The sequence below is a fragment of the Mirounga leonina genome, unplaced genomic scaffold (assembly GCF_011800145.1).
Source record: "Mirounga leonina isolate KUSES-001 unplaced genomic scaffold, KU_Mleo_1.0 Mir_154, whole genome shotgun sequence".
Taxonomy (NCBI): domain Eukaryota; kingdom Metazoa; phylum Chordata; class Mammalia; order Carnivora; family Phocidae; genus Mirounga; species Mirounga leonina.
Genome location: NW_023270389.1, coordinates 15,593,743 through 15,613,178, shown reverse-complemented (window position 1 = coordinate 15,613,178; position 19,436 = coordinate 15,593,743). Strand labels below are relative to the sequence as shown.

The 19,436-nt window shown below is 38.0% G+C and overlaps 1 protein-coding gene across 1 annotated transcript in view; it reads right to left on the bottom strand.

The window, feature by feature from the left end:
- The window catches only part of USH2A (usherin), a 702,118-nt gene that overhangs the window by 80,821 nt on the left and 601,861 nt on the right, over positions 1-19,436 (bottom strand). The window contains exon 60 of the mRNA XM_035010130.1: positions 6,787-7,141. Within this exon, the coding sequence (XP_034866021.1) occupies positions 6,787-7,141 (355 nt within the window). The remainder of the gene's footprint in view (positions 1-6,786; positions 7,142-19,436) is intronic.

Here is a 19,436-nt window from a genome sequence, read left to right as displayed (position 1 = left end):
CATACTGGAGTGAAAGGGCAAATGGCCTCCTCACCCACTGACCCTCACATACTGATAGGCTGCTGTTCAGCACAGGTGAAGCAGGCCGATGCCTGTTTGGCAGAATCTGTGTGACGTGTGAAGCGCGCGCGCGCGCGTGGATGTGTGTGTGTGTGTGTGTGTTATAAAAAGATCTCATGTTTTGCTGATAGCATCCCGGATTGGGAATGGGCAGGGTCCACTGAGCATCATGGTGGGTAAACAGAACTGCATCTAGAGAGGTAATCACCTGACGAGGACGCTTGGAGGGGCAAGACTGAGATGTTACGGTAGAAGAGGAAATGGGTCAGTTCTAAACCTTAGGGACACAAAAAGCATGTTCTTGCTCCAGGTGACTTAGAAAGGAAATAGAGACCAATCCAATACTTGAGACATTACCTGGAAATTAACAGTGTGGTATCAAGAAATACTTAAATTTGTAAGCTCTGAATTTTGTTGTAATGTGAGGAGTGCTTAAAATATATAAAACGTAAGGGTTTTCATTCATGACCAAACTAGTACAGTTGCTTTATGCAAATCAAAACTTTTTCTACTTTTGTTCATTTCTTCCAGCTTCTGTTAGTCCAAACAGTAGGACTTCTAAAGTTTTACATCTTATTTACATTGCCGTTTACAGTTTCTAAAGTACTTTGCATATGCGTTAATATATTTAGCCCTTGCAATAGCCTTGTGAGTTAAGTAACATTTTAGTTCATATTTTACAATTAAAGAGGAGGACGGATCTATTTGAAGTGTAAGAACATGATCATTTGAGGAGGAACAACATGTGTGAAGAACCTAACGCACTGCAAGCAGAAGGATTCAAGATATACTTTAGAAGTAGAATCAGTAGGATTTAGTGAAAACTAGATATGGAACTAAGGAAGGGGTAAGACTCAAAGATTATCTGGCTTGGGCAACCAGAAAGATGATAAATCCCTTTAGTTATGGAACAGGATGTATTAGGGAATAATAAGTAGTTTAGAAAAAATGAGTGATAAGCAACTCTACTGGAACTGCTAGACATACCTCTACAGGACTTAAAGAAAGAAAGAATCAGCCTTACACCTTCAAGTCCACCTTCCTCTGAAGATCTATATAAAACAACTTAAATAAGAGAAGATCCTGGTTCATGAAAAGCAAGTTGAAGAAGGGGATTCTGTAGAGAAGCTTTCCCAGGTTATTTCCTTACTACTTGGGAAGAAGGAATGGGGATACGTCATACCCCTCTCTCAAGGCATAGGAGCCATACCCAAGAGAACAACTTGAAGGAATTGAGAGGTATCTGCAAGAAATCTAAGATGGACAATCTGCTCTTTTCATGAGGATTGTTACTGAGCTGAAGAGACTCAGGGTAATTCTGACGCAGCTACTAGCGTGGAGAAGCATCTTCTGAGATTCCTATGTGATCCCAAGATATGGGTATCATGGCTTAGTACAGAAGCTGTTTCCTGCTTCTTATTCGATGAATTCTGAAGTTGGGAAGCTGGCTGGGTCTCACCCAGCATCGTAGGTCAAGTATAGAAGATAGGGCTGGACAAGCTGTACTTTCCTTAGTTGGTAGAATGAGTTTTCCCCAGGCTTGGAGGATGTCAAGAAAAGAATGAGGTTTTTTTTTTTTTTTTTTCAGTGAAATAGGACCTAGTATTAGCTGACTGCTCAGGAGATGAGAACACTGAAGTAAAAGAGGCTGTGGGGTGAATCTCTGGGGGCAGTAATGGTACAAGAAACTAGCCAGAGTGTGTTGCATCAGGGAACATAGAACATGGAGCTTCCCATGCAGAATCTCCATATAAACCCACAGGAAGGACTGGCAGTTGGGTAGGAGACAGATTCATGAGTAAGGCTCTGCTCCTTTTTGTCTAATTCTCTCTTTTCTTCCACAGTCCTGGGGACACCAACAAGAGAAGAGGGAATTAAAGAAGAGGGAAGAAAATAAACAAAACAAACATGTCCTTTCTTTTCTAGTGCAGATCTCTTAACACAAGTCAGGCTTTATTTTTAAACACCCAAAATGAAATGAGTCCTGATTACCAAAACTGGGCTGGTCCTTGTCACTGATGTGGCTGGAAAACCATAGGACCTGCCCTGGAAATCAGTGATGATTGAGCAAGGGAGTCCTGGAGGAAGCTCATTGGAATAAAGTGGTTTGAGAAAAATAAAGTTCTCTCTAAAAAAATACTTATATGAAGTTCAAGAAGACTTATGTGGTTTGCATCTCCAGTAATATTGAGCACAAAGCAGATCCCTGATATGTATTTGTGATTGGTACTGTATTAGAAAAATGGGATAAAGGTAATGCAAGGCTAATGAATGAAAAATTAATGTCAGACCAAAGACATCATTACAATACAACAAAATGGGTCACACTAATAAGTGGTCATCATTTTGTGTGACATTTATCCACCTCTATTTTACGATTTTATATAAAGAATGAGTAACCCAGTTACATTATAAAATGTGAAAATCTCAGCCCGTAGAACTGATATAAAAAGTACAGTAATTGTTCTTATTACCAAATTTTTCTTCATTTTGGAAAGATAGTCACTGAAGGAGTCCTAGCACATACCTAGATCTCCTAGTGCATTTCTATTGTCTTATAAATGAGGGGAGAAATGGCTAAGAGCCATCAAATTTTAAGAGCTACAATTAATTAAGATCATATGTAAAGAGCAATAATATTTTACATTATACTAAACCAAAATAAAAATGGGATTAAAAACAAATTAATCAATTGACTCACAAACTCTCCATGATATGACAATTATGAAGCATCTCCTTTGCCCCCACAGATCTACTTAATGGTAAAGAGATTTGAGACAACCACAAGAGAAAATTTTGAATACTTCTTCCTTGACTTTGGGCAAGGGAGTTTGGCAACTAAAATCTAGAAAGTAGAGTTTGTAATTCTGGATTTTATTTCCAGATTGGAAGCCAACTTTTAGTGACCCATATAATTGGCTTACCCCTCAGCACCGTATGCTTGATTCTACCCAGAGAGTGAAGTACCATCTATCTTTCAGGGTACTGGGCAAATGTATGATCTGGGCTTGATGTTTCATAACCCTGTGGGGTAAGCAGGGATATACTGAGAGCACAGCCTAACAGGTAAACCACCTTTGCCTTTAAATCCCAAGTTATTTCTGCCAGTGCGATGGCAGGTGCCAGTGAGAAAAAGCAAACAAATCTGAATGGTGGCAGCAGTATCGCCAAGCTCGCCAGGAGTGTTCCCTGTAAATACCACCATGGAACTCTTGCATGCCAAGCAAGGCTAAATACACTTTCTCTCCTGACACTGCACAATTCATCACAGAGCTAATTGGGAAGGGAGTTTAAGGACTTCTACTTAGAGTTTGTTTTCAGTAGTGGAGAGTGTTGGTCTGAAGAGACCCTAGGCATCTAGATATCTCTCTCTTCCCCTTAGGAGAACCTACTTGGGAGATGAAACTTTTCATGAGATTGGGAGAGAAGCTGGTGATACATTAAAGCCCACGCTCTTTCCATTTCTCCCCTTCTGCTGCCTCTGCTGCTGCTGCTGCCAACACATATGCTCTCCGCCCCCATGGAGGGCCCCCATTGCCATTTCTCCATCCATTGCCACCATCGAGAGGATTCATGCATCCATTGCACCTGTTTTATGTGGCTCTCCCAGCAACGTCCACCTGTCTATAAACAACTCTGGGGGGACGTTGGGACAAGCCAGGGATGGCACTATATTATGGCAATTTATTGGTGGCCCCTCATGCAGAGATAGGATCCCAATAAACAAGAAACTAAATGAGATTGTTTAGTGATATGTCTTGCAAGTCTGTGGATTAAATTGCAATCCTTCAATTGTGAGGCTGGATTCTGTGGCTCACCAATTGAAAATGTAGTTCCGTTGCTCTGGAGAATTTTTAGCCAGAGTGGTCAGTGAAACAAAAGCTCGAAATATTCCCTAGGGCAGGCACAGACATGGAAGAAGACAGTAGAGGTGTTTAGCTAGTATAGGAATTAGAGAAAAACTAAGTAGAGCCAGGAAGACACTCAGAGAGAGAGATTTGAAAGAGAATCATTAGAACATGAGCAGCAGAAACTCAGAAGCAAAGAAACTTAGAAATCTGAAATGCCCAGCGGTAATAAAGTGTGCCTCAGACTTGATTACTCAACTTCCCCTTCAGGCTCTGCTCTGCCCAAGGGCCCAGTCTCATGGTAGCCTTCAACAATACAGTTGACTGTAATATTGGGTATTGGCATACTGAATACAGCGCTCAATGACTATTTGCCAAATTGGATTGAATTGTCAATAATCTGTTCTTGACCCTGAAGGTTCATTGCACTGGCTTAGAGAAGTCATGCTGTTCTGAACAGGAAGGGATGGACTTAAGTGACAGGAGGAAGGATTTGGGCAGCATAAAAGAAACATTCTTCTCTGATGGTGAGGAATTGGAATTACATGGTAGAACCCCCTTCTTTAAATATCTCTTTTTTTAAAGGCTCAGACACATTCTCTTAAGATACAGGAATATGTGAAACTCAAAGACAATAGTTTATTTTTCTGATTCTTTCTTTCAAAGATGTCAGCCCATAAAGAGTCATAATAGTTTCCTGCCCTGGAAATCTGGCCCACTAACCACAATGTCTGAACACTGGCCCGACTGCTCTATGGAAGATGTCCTTGATTGCTTAACAAGCTCAAGTGGGGCCTTTCCTAATGACTCTAATCTTTTCTTGGGATTCTCAGGGCCAGAGATCCAGATTGGGGGGGTGGCACTCTGAACATGCACACAGATGCAAACATTAAAAAATAGGGTGCAGAAATATTAGTGTTTCCTGATCATTCTGGCTATTCTCTTTAGCATTGCACAAGGATTACTCTTCAGAAAATGGAAGAGCACAGCAACACTGGGCTGCCTGGTGGGAACTGTACTGGCAGGGCGCATGGATAAAGGGCCATGTGATGCTTAAAGCTTGGGGCCAGAGGCCTTCCTCTCTTTTAGGAACTTTTTAGTGTGATAAAAATAGAACCTGGCACATTAAATACAGGACAGAGTTCATTGTATACTTTAAATCTTGTGTTGTGAGATGAAACTAGCTATGAAGGAATGATGTAGAGGGTATTCCACAAGAGAATTCCAATAGAATTGTTTTAGGAAATTAAATGGGCTCAGGCCTCTGAAAGCCATTCTTTAATATCAGAGGTTTAATTATTGCAATATTAGTATCTTTAATAAAAATACATATAAATTAAAGTATGTCATTCAGAAAGCCCTTATCAAGGGTTTTTCAGTATTTTTACTTTATTTTTTAGGATTTTGCTTTCAGGTGGAAGTTTAGAACATGAATTCCAAGGATATGGTGAGAAGTTATAGATTTCTCTATGAATCACATATCAACTAAAAAAGATTTTCTGCACTTAAGAACACTGCTTCTAATGTTTATAATGAAGGCTGTAGGGATGTTTATAATGAAGATATAATATGAAAGATAATTACATGTAACATAAAAAATAAAGTACCAATTCCAAATTCTAAATAAAATAAAGGTTAACATTATCTCTTTAATTCACAGACTGCTTATTTTTTTGGTCGTATGAAAAAACGGAACATAAGGACAGGGAGAAAATGTTGTACTTTAAACTATTCATTTACAACTATTCTTTCAGAGTTTCATTACAAATGTTTGCTCAGTATTATTTAGATATTTTGATAAATGTTATACTCTATAAGATAACCTTCAGGTGTATTCGGGTGCCTAGATTGGTAGCATAAAAACATGGTCTGCTCTTTGAAAATAATGCTTTACGCAGTTTATTTTTTCTTATTGTGAGGGATTTTCATATTTAGCAAGGTCTTGGCACATCTTAAAAACTGTATGTATTTAACTGCTAAGACCACAAATTTCATCTTCTCCATGAAGCCTCTTCAGTTTGAGGGTTCCCTGCTGACCTCTCAGAGATTTCTTAGCTAACACTTTTGGTAGATGATATTCTCTCTTGTGTTTTGGTTTACGGCTGGTAGGTGGTGGAATTTGGGATCTGAGTCACCATGTGGTGGAAATTATAGGCTATAATTCACAACTTCTCTTACTTTTTTCTTATGTTCAATTCTCATCTGTGCAGTATGATAAAAGAGAAAGCTCTGTGATACAAGAACCATCCTGTTTATGTATCTCCCATAGAACATCAGCCTATGCGAGGTGAAAAGAAAGCTCTCAGAAGATAGTAGTGAACTCAATTAAATTGTATTATGGGCCAGAGGTGATCAACCCGGAAAAAATCACCACTAAGTTTTAGTGCATGTGATATCTATATATCATCCAGATAGATAGATCTAGAAATTTAACTTACTTTTTTTCCTCAAAGAGCCAATAATATCACATCTATCTATATCCATATCTGATCTGAATCTGTATCTATCTGTATCTGTACCAAATCTGTATCTGTATCTATATCTGTATCTGTCTAATTTTATCTATGCTTCATCCCCATTAGGTATACAGAGACACATTCAGCATCCCCATTTAATGGATTTGGAAATCACACCAAGAGAGATTCACTTGTTTACTTGAGGTAATACAAATTAATTGTGGCCTGCAAACTGGTCTCCAATGTCCCTTATACTCAGTTCAATACCTTCCCCAGGACTACATTGCTCTTTTTCACATGTGAAAGATTTTAACGTATTTAAGCTCTAACTGAAGAAAAATGATAAGCTGGATAAAGAATCAATTTCAACATATTAACCAGATACTCTAAGCATCTGTTACTCTTTTTTCCTAAGTTCTTACCATCACGGTGAAAGCATGCACAGTAGAGACGTTAAATGTTGGATCATCCGGTCTCTCTTGGTAGACCACATGGTACTGGGAGATAATGCCATTGGGCAATTCTGGCTTTGTCCAGTTCAGCAGAACTGAATGAGCACTGGTGGCTTGCACCCAAGGTGCTGGCAGATATTGAGGTGGGGCTTCCAGGGTTCGTGCTGATGACCACAGACTCTCCACTGAGCCCCTGGAGTTGTGGGCTCTGACTCGGTATTCGTAGAGTGTGAAAGGCATCAGAGTATCTGAAGCATCAGTGAATTCAAGGGCTCCTTCTGACCAGACAAACAAAAGGGACTCCTCTTCAATACCAGCAGGACGTCTGAAAGGAGACCAGGAAGGCAATCAGGGACAGCTGTACACTTCACAAAAGAAGGTTTGCACGTAGAATAAGAAATTGCTTTTCAGAAAAATTTGTTATTAATTCAACTGCCCCTTTCTGAAGGGGCATAATGAAGGCCAGATGGAAGAGTATACAAGAGGCCTGACTCAGTATCATTTTTTAAGTGTATTTTTTAATATATTTGGCTAATCATATAGAACGTATATATTTCATAGAAAACATGGAAAACACAGAAGGAATAAAAACACTTAAACAATGCAACACCACCCGTAATTACATCTTATTGTATTACCTTAGAAATTTTTCCTTAAAAAAATTGCACATGCCATATGTAGAAACACATACATTATTTAAAAACTTTAAAAAAATCAGAAGCATATATATAAGTACTACTAACACATTAAAATATGTCTGGATCTTTGTATGTTTATGGATATGTGTGTGTGCATATGCATATGCATTATATTGCACAATTTTATTTTTTGCGCAACTGGAAATTACACTACAGAGAATTATTAGAAGTTGATATTATTGGGAATTCTTACCCTTCTATAGTCGCTGGGTTGCAGTAAGTGTTCCAATTTGTTTGTCTCCCGGTACCCACGTCTATTGCTAATGTGCTCTCAAACTCACTCTGAACTTGGCTATATGACTCTCACTGGTCAACAGGACATTAGCAAATACGATGAACGCAGAGCCTTGAAAAGTGTTTGCACATTGAGGGTGACCCTCTTACTGCTCCTAGAACCACAAGATCTTTGTGTGAAAAGATCCTGGCTAGCACACCGAAGGATGAGGAATGACAAAGAGAAGCCCACGGTTCTAATTCTCTTTTACTTGCACAATGTTATTTTGCATCTGTTTCCAGGATATTTAAAAAATGTTTTAAATTCACATCCTGCATGTCATGCATTTTCTCTTCATCTGAATTTTCTCTTCTTTAATTAAGTCATTACCCTTCAAAGCAAGGGCTGTTCTTTCTTGTATCCGTCAACAAACTTTTTATTGAGCACTTAATATACACACACCTTGTACCAGGAGTAGAGGTACACATTCCTTCTCTAAAGGAACTCATGGCTGAGTCGACAAGATAGAGCTAAATGCAAATTAATGAAAATAACAAGATAAATTATATGAATTTGCTCTAGAGATCTGTGAAGGCCAAAAATCAAATTCCTTTTAGATGTTTTCTCCAAGACCTAGTAAAATTCAGAGTATGCTCAAAAAACCCTTTCAAATGCCTGAGAAAGGGATTCTTCAGTACCATCTGTAGATTCGACTAATATAAAAACTAAGGACCATGCATACTATTTTGGTACTCAATATATAGAGCATTAAACATCTAAGCAAGAGAAATGGAATTGTCAGTTGTTAATATGGCCCCAAACATCTGATATTTCACTTGGAACAGTTATTTGCTTACCTGGATGTAAAGTCATGATGCGAAAAATAAAAAATTTTAAAGAAATTAAAAAAAGATCTGGTTAGCTGCAGACCTAATCAGAAGGGGAAGCTCCTGATGCATCGTGGTTGATCTATTTCTGTATTCCCAGCATCTGAGCCCCGTAAATTCAATAATCTCTTTGAACAAATGGCCAAAAGACATGTAATTCCATGGCTTTTCTGCATTTTTGCCTCATCTCTATTAACTCTTTTTACCTGTTAGGGTAGTATTCTAGGTTGGGGAAGAATGTGCCCAAGAGATGACCCTCTCCTACTCAGCTTCTGCTCTGTAGTTGAGAGAGACTGATGGATAAAGCAGAATTTTCCAGGCCGTTAGGAGTATTTAATGAACATGCTCTTCAGATGCCAGGATAGTCACATGCTGCCATATGAGATTAACCATCAAAACGGAAAGGGTTATTAAGGCAAAGTAAATGTAAATGACCTCTCACAAAAAGGCAGGATATTTAAAATCTCTGGCTTTGGGAATTTGATGATCCTCAAGTTGATAAATCACAATGACCTAAGCATAAGCAATGACAAGCCTCCTGCTGGAGACTATAGACGCTTCCTAGATACCTCTCAGTGACCTGCAATTATGTTTCGGCAACCCACCTCATTATTCCTTGCTACCATGCGTGGGCCAGATTCTGCACTCAGTGTCGGTTTGCAGGGTTTGGCCTTTGTACTTGCTGCAGATACTAGGTACCAGGTGTGTCATTGGGAGGGATCCATTCTAATGAGGACCACAGGGCTCACAGCCAAGGACTCCTCTCAGTGAGTTTTTAAAAGGTGTTTGCAAGGAACATAATACAGCAAACAAACATAAACTTCTATGGGGAAATAAAATTGTCTGTTTTGTCTGGCTTCAAACCTTTTATGACAATTCAGTTAATTTTTTTTAAACTCTCATGAATTTCCACATTGAGGTGTAGCTGTGGTTGTGACATTCTTTTAAAAATTGCCCGAAAGCATGAATTTTAAAAATCTGTGCTATGTGAGAGATTAAATATTATGTTAGCTTCAAGTTTATCCACCAAAACAATTAAAGGATGCAGCCTGGTTAAGTATTTCTTGCCCCTATTGAATAATCAAAAAACTAACATTATGTTGAGGTAAATGCTCCATCTGTGGTGTTAAAAAATAGAATATCTTCAGGTCTGAATAAACTTTGAACAGAAGAGGTTAAGTAGATCACAGTTATTACTAATTTAGGGTTCAACTGTTCATTTAACTGGAAGTGTTTCCTCCTGAACAGTCTGTTTAGGGAAATCACATTTTCAGTTCTCTCTGAATAGCCAAATGGTTATTCTATGCTTAAGCTCATTTAGGAGATACTTCAATAATGAATGCCCTTTGAGTTAATTTAATGTTTCTTTACACTAAGAAGAAAACAAAAATGAGAATTAAAACTATGAACCATATATTTTAAAAGATTCATACTTACGTTTTCTTACTGTAGTATAACCTTAAAAAAAAAAACCCAAAATACTCCTTATCCCTCTATTCCCTGCAACAATTCTCGGCGTTTGTCTTCAGAAACAACCAAAACAAAATCCTATAACTCAGTTCATTTCCCATAGCAATTTCAGATTATGAAACTGCCACCCTCACCTTATGAGGAATAATAAGAATACTAATTTAAATATAAAATCCAAAATACCTGATACCTGTAGTCCAAGGAGCTAGGTTGTAGGCCACTAGGTTGTAGGTCTAGGCCTACAACCACCTGATTAGATGACCTTGGGCAAAACTGACCTGTGCTCTCTAGTTTCCATTTCACTTTGTAAACTGCAGTTAATAATCTTATAGTGTATAATGTCCCAGCATTTCTGTAAGAATTAAATCAAATTATGCACATGAAAATCACTGGGTTAGACATAACACATGATACAAATGAAGTTATCACAAAAATGGCAACCAAAGCTGCTTTTAGGAAGACAAATCCAGCAGTTGTATAAAGGCTGCATTGAATGGGAATGACAACAGGTAGTCACACAGTGAAGAGGTCATCTCAACAGACCACACGAGAATAAAGATAGATCCTGAACTACAATTGATGGTAGAGGAAATGGAAACATGGGTGGTTTACAAAATGCCATGGGAAGGTTGAATCATCCAGCTTCATGGAGTGAGTAGATACTCTGGTGTTGGGGGAGGAGACGTCAAAGATCATTCAAAAGTGTTAAGACTTAATCCCAGTTAGAACGGTAGTGATTTGCCATGCAACTGGCCTAAGTTTATCACTCCAGCTTCATGTTTCAGATTTTTATTCCATTTGTTATTCCAGTCATAATCAAATGCTTGCCTACAGTTTTCTTCTATTCTATGATAGTTCATGCTTCCATGGCTCTGATATGTCAATCCTGTTCTGCAATGCCTCGCCAAATACTTTCTTCGTCCTCCCCCTTCTATAGGCTAACTCCAATTCATCTTTTAAAGCTCCACCACAATCACTTTTTCTAGGAAGTCTTCTCCTTGTTTCTCTCTCAAATAGAATTGTCATGTTCTCCTACGTGCTAAGTCTTTTTTTCTATTGATTCACTTGTCATACTATATTGTAATATATTTCTTTCTTTTCTATCTCCTATACCATACTACAAGCTCCTTGAAGGCGAAGACTCTCTCTTACTTCTCTATATATTCTCAGCCCCTAGGGAAGCATGGCACATTATAATAAACAGTAAGTATTTTGTAAGCAATGACTGGATGACAGACTGGTTGACAAGAAGAGACCAAAATTCTCTGAAACCTGGTTAACTAGAAAAATGTGCCCATTATAACCCTTTCCTTCAATATTTTGGCTTTATTATGGTGGAGCTGGGACTCTGCAATGGCATTTCTGCTTTACCGGCTGAGTCTTTGTTGAACTCTGCCAATAGGGGGCGCCAGAGGGAGAGCAGAAGGCTGAAAGGACAAAGGAACGGGCTCCTTACTTTGTGTCCTGTTTGCTTGCTGATTATGTGAGCATTTCTCCAGCCAGGATTTTTTTACCCTGAAAATAACAAATCTTTCCTCCTCATGAGAAGTTTGAGTATAAAATTTGAGTATAAAATTTCCAAGATGGCTTGGAAAAGCCATCTTTATCTCGTGCCTTCTTCCCAGACACCTGCATCAACTGGAAGCTGACTCCTCCTCAGATGTCTGGGTCCCAGCATGGGGCGGGGGGGTCGGGGGGGGTGCTCCCCTCTAGTTACTGAGTTTTAAGAAGTCTAGCTGCCTCAGTCCCAAGGGTAGTAGCTGTTTCCGGCAGTTGTCACCTGCATGATATCTTAGAGTTCACTTTTTATCCTTCCAGTTACCTAGTTATCAAATTTACAACTAGTTAACAATTATGTATGTTAAACTCAGTTAAGATGACTGTTGTGGTTTCTCCTTCCCAAGCAGAACTTGCTACAGAGAGTGATGATGATGTTCACAGAAAGAGAGAAATAGGAAAATCATGAACAGGGTGAGGATTGATCTGCATCTGGACTAACTGAATTTACTATTTTGTCTTTATCACACCATGATATATTTGTTGTGAAAAGTAAATAGAAAATATGGATGAGCAAAAACACAAGTACAGACGGTCCCCAACTTAAGATGGCTCGACTTACAATTTTTTGACTTTATGACGATGTGATTCAGTAGACACTGCACTTCAAATTCTGAATTTTGATCTTTTCCCAGGACAACAGTATGCTGTATGATACTCTTTCAGAATTCTGGGGCAGTGGTAGTGAGTGGCAGCTTCTAGTCAGCCGCACAATCACAGGGTAAACAACTGACAACCAACCCTTCTGTAACCACACAACCATTCTGTTTATACTTTACAATTATGTGAGAATTACATGAGATTACATGGGATTACATGAGATCTCATTTACAAATTACATGAGAGGTTCAACACTTTATTCTAAAATAAGATTAAAATATTATAAAATTTATAAAATATATTATAAAATACATTATAAAATACAAAAATAATACAAAATATTATTTATGTTAGATGATTTTCCCCAACTGTAGGGTAATGTAAGTGTTCTGAACACATCTAAGATAGGCCAGGGTAAGCCATGATGTTTCGTATGTTAAGGGTATTTTTTTTAAGATTTTATTTATTTATTTGAGAGACAGAGTGAGAGCGCAAGTGGGGGAGGAGCAGAGGGAGAGGGAAAAGCGGACTCCGTGTTGAGCATGGAACCTGACATGGGGCTTGATCCCATGACCCTGGGATCATGAGCTGAGCCAAAATCAAAAGTCCAATGCTCAACCAACTGAGCCACCCAGGCACCCCTGTTATGTTAGGTGTATTAAATACATTTTTGACTTAGAGTATTTTCAATTTACAATGGGTTTATTGGGATGTAACCCCATAGTAAGCTGAGGAGGATCTGTATTTAAAAGGATTGTGCTTGGGGCGCCTGGGTGACTCAATCGGCTAAACGTCTGCCTTTGGCTCAGGTCATGATCCCAGAGTCCTGGGATTGAGTCCTGCATTGGGTTCCCCACTCAGCTGGTAGCCTGCTTCTCCTTCTGTCCCTCCCCCTTCTCATGCTTTCTCTCTCTCTCGCAAATAAATAAATAAAAATCTTAAAAATAAATAAATAAAAGGATTGTACTTAACTTATCTCTGGGAGATAAGCATTGCTAAGGATTTTTTTGTTGTTTCCAGACATTTTTATGCACATATAAATGTAAAGAAATATTCTATATATTTAAAGAAAAACAGAATCATCCTAGGCACACTGTTGTGCAATCTGCTTCATTTATTATCAGGAATCTTTTTCCTTGTCCTTAAATATTTGTAACTGCCAGATTTGTCTTTCTAAAGCATGGTACATCTTTACTGCACATCTAGATGACTTCCTACTTTTATCATGCTTGATGTTTAACACAGGACTTTCACATACATTATTTCATTTAATTCTTACAAAATTCTAGGAGGTTATTCTTTATTAGCCTAACTTTACATAAAAATGAAGCTTGGGGAATATAATGACTTCCCCAAGGTCACGTAACTAGTAAGTGTTGGACCCAGCACCTGGAAGCCATATCTTCTGTCTACAAATGCCAAACTCTGTCCACTTTATCACATTGCTTTTCTATTTTACCCCAAACTTGCAATGGCTTACATCACCTCTAAATAAAAAATCTAAACTCCTTAGCCTGGTATTTCAAGTCTTCTAAAATCTACCATCAAGCTTATTGTCAAAATTCTCCTTATAAATAACAAAGACTCCAGCCAAGCCTGACTATTACTTGAACACTATGCCTTCAGCGTTGGGAATTTGGTTCATTCTATTAATTTTATTCACCAGAGATATCTTTGCCATCAGGCTCTGCTTATTAAAATCCTGTCCACTATAAATGAAACAGAATACAAAATCCTGAAATGGATTAGATGATACATGGGGATTTTGTATAGGTAGCATCTCAAATCAGTGAATTATAAAATAATGTTGACAAACTATTTTTTTAAAAAAATAAATGCATAGATTTCTTGTCTCATTCTTTAAAACAAAATCAAGTCTATATTTAGATATAAGGAGTAGAACCCATAAAATTGCTGGAAGAAATAATTGATGTGTTATTTTTATATGATCATTAAAGGGAAAATTTCCTTACTATATAAAGAGCATAGACAAGTGAATGACAAATAGTCCAAAAGAAAATAATCTAAGGATATATAATATTTATATACACATACACGTAGCAAGTAAATATTTAAAATAAATGAACGACTTCACTTATATTGACCAAAATTTTAATTAAAACAACAATAATATGCCATTTAAGATATTGAACTAGCAAAGATTTGAAAAATTGATAAGACCCCCTATTGACAGGAGTTTCCAGAATTAAAATTCTTACAAACCATAGGAATTTAAAATGTATAAAATTTGACCCTACACTTCTAGTATTAAGAATAATCCTTCACCTGCTCATTGTAAAGGTGTTTTTTTTGAGTTGCTGTTGTAATGAAAACTTGGAAATCACTTCTTTTGCCATCAGTAGGGGACTGGTTAAATAATATTGACACACATCCATATAATAAAATATAGCTGAGTCATTAAAAGAAGTGAGGTGTGTTGAAAATAGAGCTACCATATGATCCAGCAATTGCACTACTGGGTATTTACCCCAAAGATACAAATGTAGGGATCCGAAGGGGTATGTGCACCCCAATGTTTATAGCAGCAATGTCCACAATAGCCAAACTGTGGAAAGAGCCAAGATGTCCATCAACAGAAGAATGGATAAAGAAGATGTGGTATATATATACAATGGAATATTATGCAGCCATCAAAAAGAATGAAATCTTGCCATTTGCAATGACATGGATGGAACTGGAGGGTATTATGCTGAGCGAAATAAGTCAATCAGAGAAAGACATGTATCATATGACCTCACTGATATGAGGAATTCTTAATCTCAGGAAACAAACTGAGGGTTTTTGGAGTGGTGGGGGGTGGGAGGGATGGGGTGGCTGGGTGATAGACATTGGGGAGGGTATGTGCTCTGGTAAGCGCTGTGAATTGTGCAAGACTGTTGAATCACAGATCTGTACCTCTGAAGCAAATAATACATTATATGTTAAAAAAAAAAAAAAGAAGAAGATAGCAGGAGGGGAAGAATGAAGGGGGGGAAATCGGAGGGGGAGAGGAACCATGAGAGACTATGGACTCTGAAAAACAAACTGAGGGTTCTAGAGGGGAGGGGGGTAAGGAGGATGGGTTAATCTGGTGATGGGTATTAAAGAGTGCATGTTCTGCATGGAGCACTGGGTGTTATACGCAAACAATGAATCATGGAACAGTACATCAAAAACTAATGATGTAATGTATGGTGATTAACATAACATAATAAAAAAAATTAAAAAAAAAAGAAGTGAGGTGTGTGTGTGTGTGTATGTGTGTGCATGTGCATCCAAATGCCCAAAGAAAATTGGAGAACACCATAAACAATATGATTCTTTTTATGTAAGGGAAACTATAAAAAGAAAGCAGAAATATTACGGATATTAAAATTAATAGTAGTTACTTTCATTGATGGAAATTTTATGCACCTTGGGCAAGTCATAAAGAAAGGATAAGTAGCCTTTGTAATATTCTGTCCTGTTAAAACTTTTTTCCAACAAAAGTATTTCTAATAATGGTCACTAAATTTTTATATTGTAAGGCCAAGTCCCAATGACATTAATTTCATCCATGAATGAATGAAGTCTTCCATAAATATTCCAGACAAAAAGAATCCTTCTCTCCTGTAAACTTTCTGGTAAATATATTTTTCACATTATATTTCTCTTTTTTTGTTTGTTTGCTTAGTTTGACATATATCTCCTACTATAGTAAAGGTCCTTGGTAATAGGACTCAGATTTCACAGTAGATATGAACATTTCTATCTATCTATTGATATATCTATCATCTATCATTCATCTACCTATCTCCATCTCCATATCTATATTTCCATACAACATGAATTGATTGTATAAAAATTTCTTCACTTTTGAGTCAATGCCTTCTTAGTTTACTCAATCAGCTTAATTTTCCATTTTAGAAAATTATGACTTGCAGTGCCCTGCTTGGAATATTCTTCCATATCAACCATCCATCCAAACTATCTCCAATTTTATCCTTCAAAATCTTACCATTTAAATACTCAAAAAGAGTTCATTATTCATTTCTAGTTTTACAGTGTTAGAAGGTATTTGTATATATTTTTTCTTATTGCACATCCATCAATCTTTGTATTTATTAAAATAGACAGTTTATGAGAATAAACGTCATGCAATTTTGTCTCTATTAAAATGGTGGGAGATCATTTCATCAAGTATTTTGTAAAGTCCTAAGAAAAAAATATTTGGTGGATTTTGTAGATGGAAGTCAGATTTTGTGGAGGGATTTTGCCACTTACAACATTATAGATATAAGATAGAGGGGAATACTGAAAAATCGTTACTACAATATGCAAATGTACTATGAGGAGAAAACAAAAGCTGAAGATGGCTTTATCTATACTCTATCACTAAACAGATTGCACAACACGAACCTCAAATGTTGTCCCTATTGTCAGAAATGTGTTTTGTAACTCCTCACCTTAGGGAACAAAGTAACCTAAATCAAATAACGAAGTAACAGGTAAATGGAACAGAAGCAATTGCATTAATAGTCATATCCTTCCTAGATTATTCTGTTTGTAAAGTCATCAACACCCCTTTATCAATGCAGACGCCTTTCTGTAGGATGATATCTAGAGGCAGTCTTTAAACAATGGAAGGAAATTACTGAGGGGAAGTGATTTAGGGGGTTAGAGAGAGCAGAGTGACAGGTATTTTCAAAATGGGATTGGCAAGTTGGCTTCCTGCAATTTAATGAAAATACCTGCCTAGGCCAAACCCCATCTTTGGTTTGAGCTAAGTGTATTTCCTTTGGTGGCGATACAAGAAAGAGGAGGCAAATGATGAAGCAGGAATTACATGCCATAACCTCCCCAGAAATACTGCAGGCTTGTGGCCATAACTATATAAGGGGCTCTATGTAGTCCCGGAATGAAAAAGAACTATGTGTCTACATTCTATTTCTGTCCTTACAAATTTCTGATTTTTTTTTTTTTGCTGCTATCTAAGAAAAATTTGATATTGTTGTTGTCTAAGCACATTTAAACTTCAGCTGAAATAACCGCCAAGTGATTCATGCCTATGTAGGTGAATATAACGATTGTATCTGGAGCCCCAGTGCGCCATTTTCATTTCACTTTAAATAAAAAACAAAATGTATCTATGTCAGTCAGTGCCCTTCTGCTGTACTCAGAGGTATCAAACAGGCTACAATTATGATTGTGAAGTGATTGTGTCACATTGGAGGAAGGTTTATTGCTTTTGAGTCTGCTAGGCGGTAACACATTCTGTTTCATATTACTCTTTATATCATTGTTTGGCTGTGACTAGAATAATCAAATGCCATCAAACGCTGTCAAATTCAATTTACAGTATTTTTCATTGAAGCGGGCTTTCTGCATTATATTTCCTGTTTTCCCTCTCTATAGCTGCCATGGAATAGTCACTGTAATCATGAGCTTTATTTACAAAACCAACAGACTGAAGCCATGTCCTGCTCTATAACAGATACTTTATTTCCCTTTATTCAGAATAGGAATTTGATGTGCTTTTCTCATACAATTAGCATTAAGTAGATGAAAGAAAACTATTCCAAGAGGATGGGCATTTTAGAGCCTGCACTAATGTGCTTAGCGTAAAATGTAAATTCGCATTAGCCATTTTTACGTGTTCGTGTGTATTTGAATCAGAAATATTATTCTTCAAATTAATGTTTGCTGAGAAGAAATTTGGCTTGCTCTTTTTTGGCCATGCAATTTACATAACCAGAAATGCAATAATACTTTCTCCTTTCATAATTTTCCTACAAACCCTTACTCATCACTGACCTGAATCAAAGGGTTTCAATACCTGAAGTTGCAAGAGGAGCCTGAACTAAGTTTCCCAACATATTCAAGGCATCGGACCAAACAGGGGAAGGTGTGAGGCCGCTGGAGAGACTAACAGACCATGTGGGAGTAGGGGTGAGAGTCTGAGCAAGAATGTATTGTTCTCCGTTTGCCTAATGTAAATATGTGGCTTTTGGAATGGGGTTTTCAATCAGCAAATCCCTTATGTTTGCTGGTAGCTATCTTCCATAGCGTCTTTTCTCACTTAGACAGTTATGGTCAGGAGGTTCTGTGTCTCCTCCACCCCTAGTTCATACGCCAAATTCCAAATGCCCAAGGTGATGGTATTAGGAGGTGAGACATTTGGGAGGTGATTGGGATATGAGTGTGGAACCCTCATGATGGGATGAGTGTCCCTTCTAACGGAGACCCATGGAGCTCTCTATTGCTTCCGCCATAGTGAGGACGCAATGAAATGACAGCTGTCTGTGAACCAGGAAGTGGACCCTCACCAAACATGGAATCTGTCAGCACCTTCATTTTGTATTTTCCCAACTTCCAGAGAAATAATGTGTGTTGTTTATAAGCCACCCAGTTTATGCCATTTTTGTTACAGCAGTCCGAAGGGACTAGAACAGAGAGCAAACTCTCAGTGGACAGGTTCTTTGCCTCCTTGACTCTCTTTCTGTTTTACTTTTGCCTTCTCTCCTCTCTTCCTCCTTCTCCCTCAAGGTTCCTCTGTAATTCTGTTTCCCCTTCTCTCTCTTTCTCTCCTTCCCATTCTCTCTTCTCCCTCTCTCCCTCTGCTTCTCCTCCTCATTATTCATTATTTATGTAGAGAAAATGTTAAATTAAAACTATGTCTGTGTGGATCAGGTGAAGACTGGATCCATGAGTGCAATACCCTTCAACCCAAAGTGCCCATGGTCCCCCTGTCTCTTCCTCCTCTCTTCTCTTTCCCTCTATTCTCTCTTTCCTTCTTTTCTTCATTTTAGGGGGATATACTTAACAAATTCTGCACATCATGGTGAAAAGAAGCTGCATTACCATCTACTTCATGCCCAGAACCATCTAGCCAGCTGAGTGGGAGTTCCTTCCAACAGAAGAGGAATTACAGAGTTGAGCCATTCTTTCTGCAGATGGAAAGCACCCTGTTTTTTGAGGATGAAAAGCTTTTCCAAGCTCCACATAATAGGTGATGGGAAATATTAGAATTCTCATTGCACACCTGGTTCCTCCTCTGGAATGACTATGTTCTCTTGGTCGGTGAGCCTCCAGAGGACTGCTCTATGACTCAATCAGAGGTAAGGCTGATGTGCACTATGAGGTCTTGTCTTTCAAGTAGGGCTCAGACTAAACTGTTACATGGTAGCTGTGATTTTTTTCCCCCCGGATCATGTG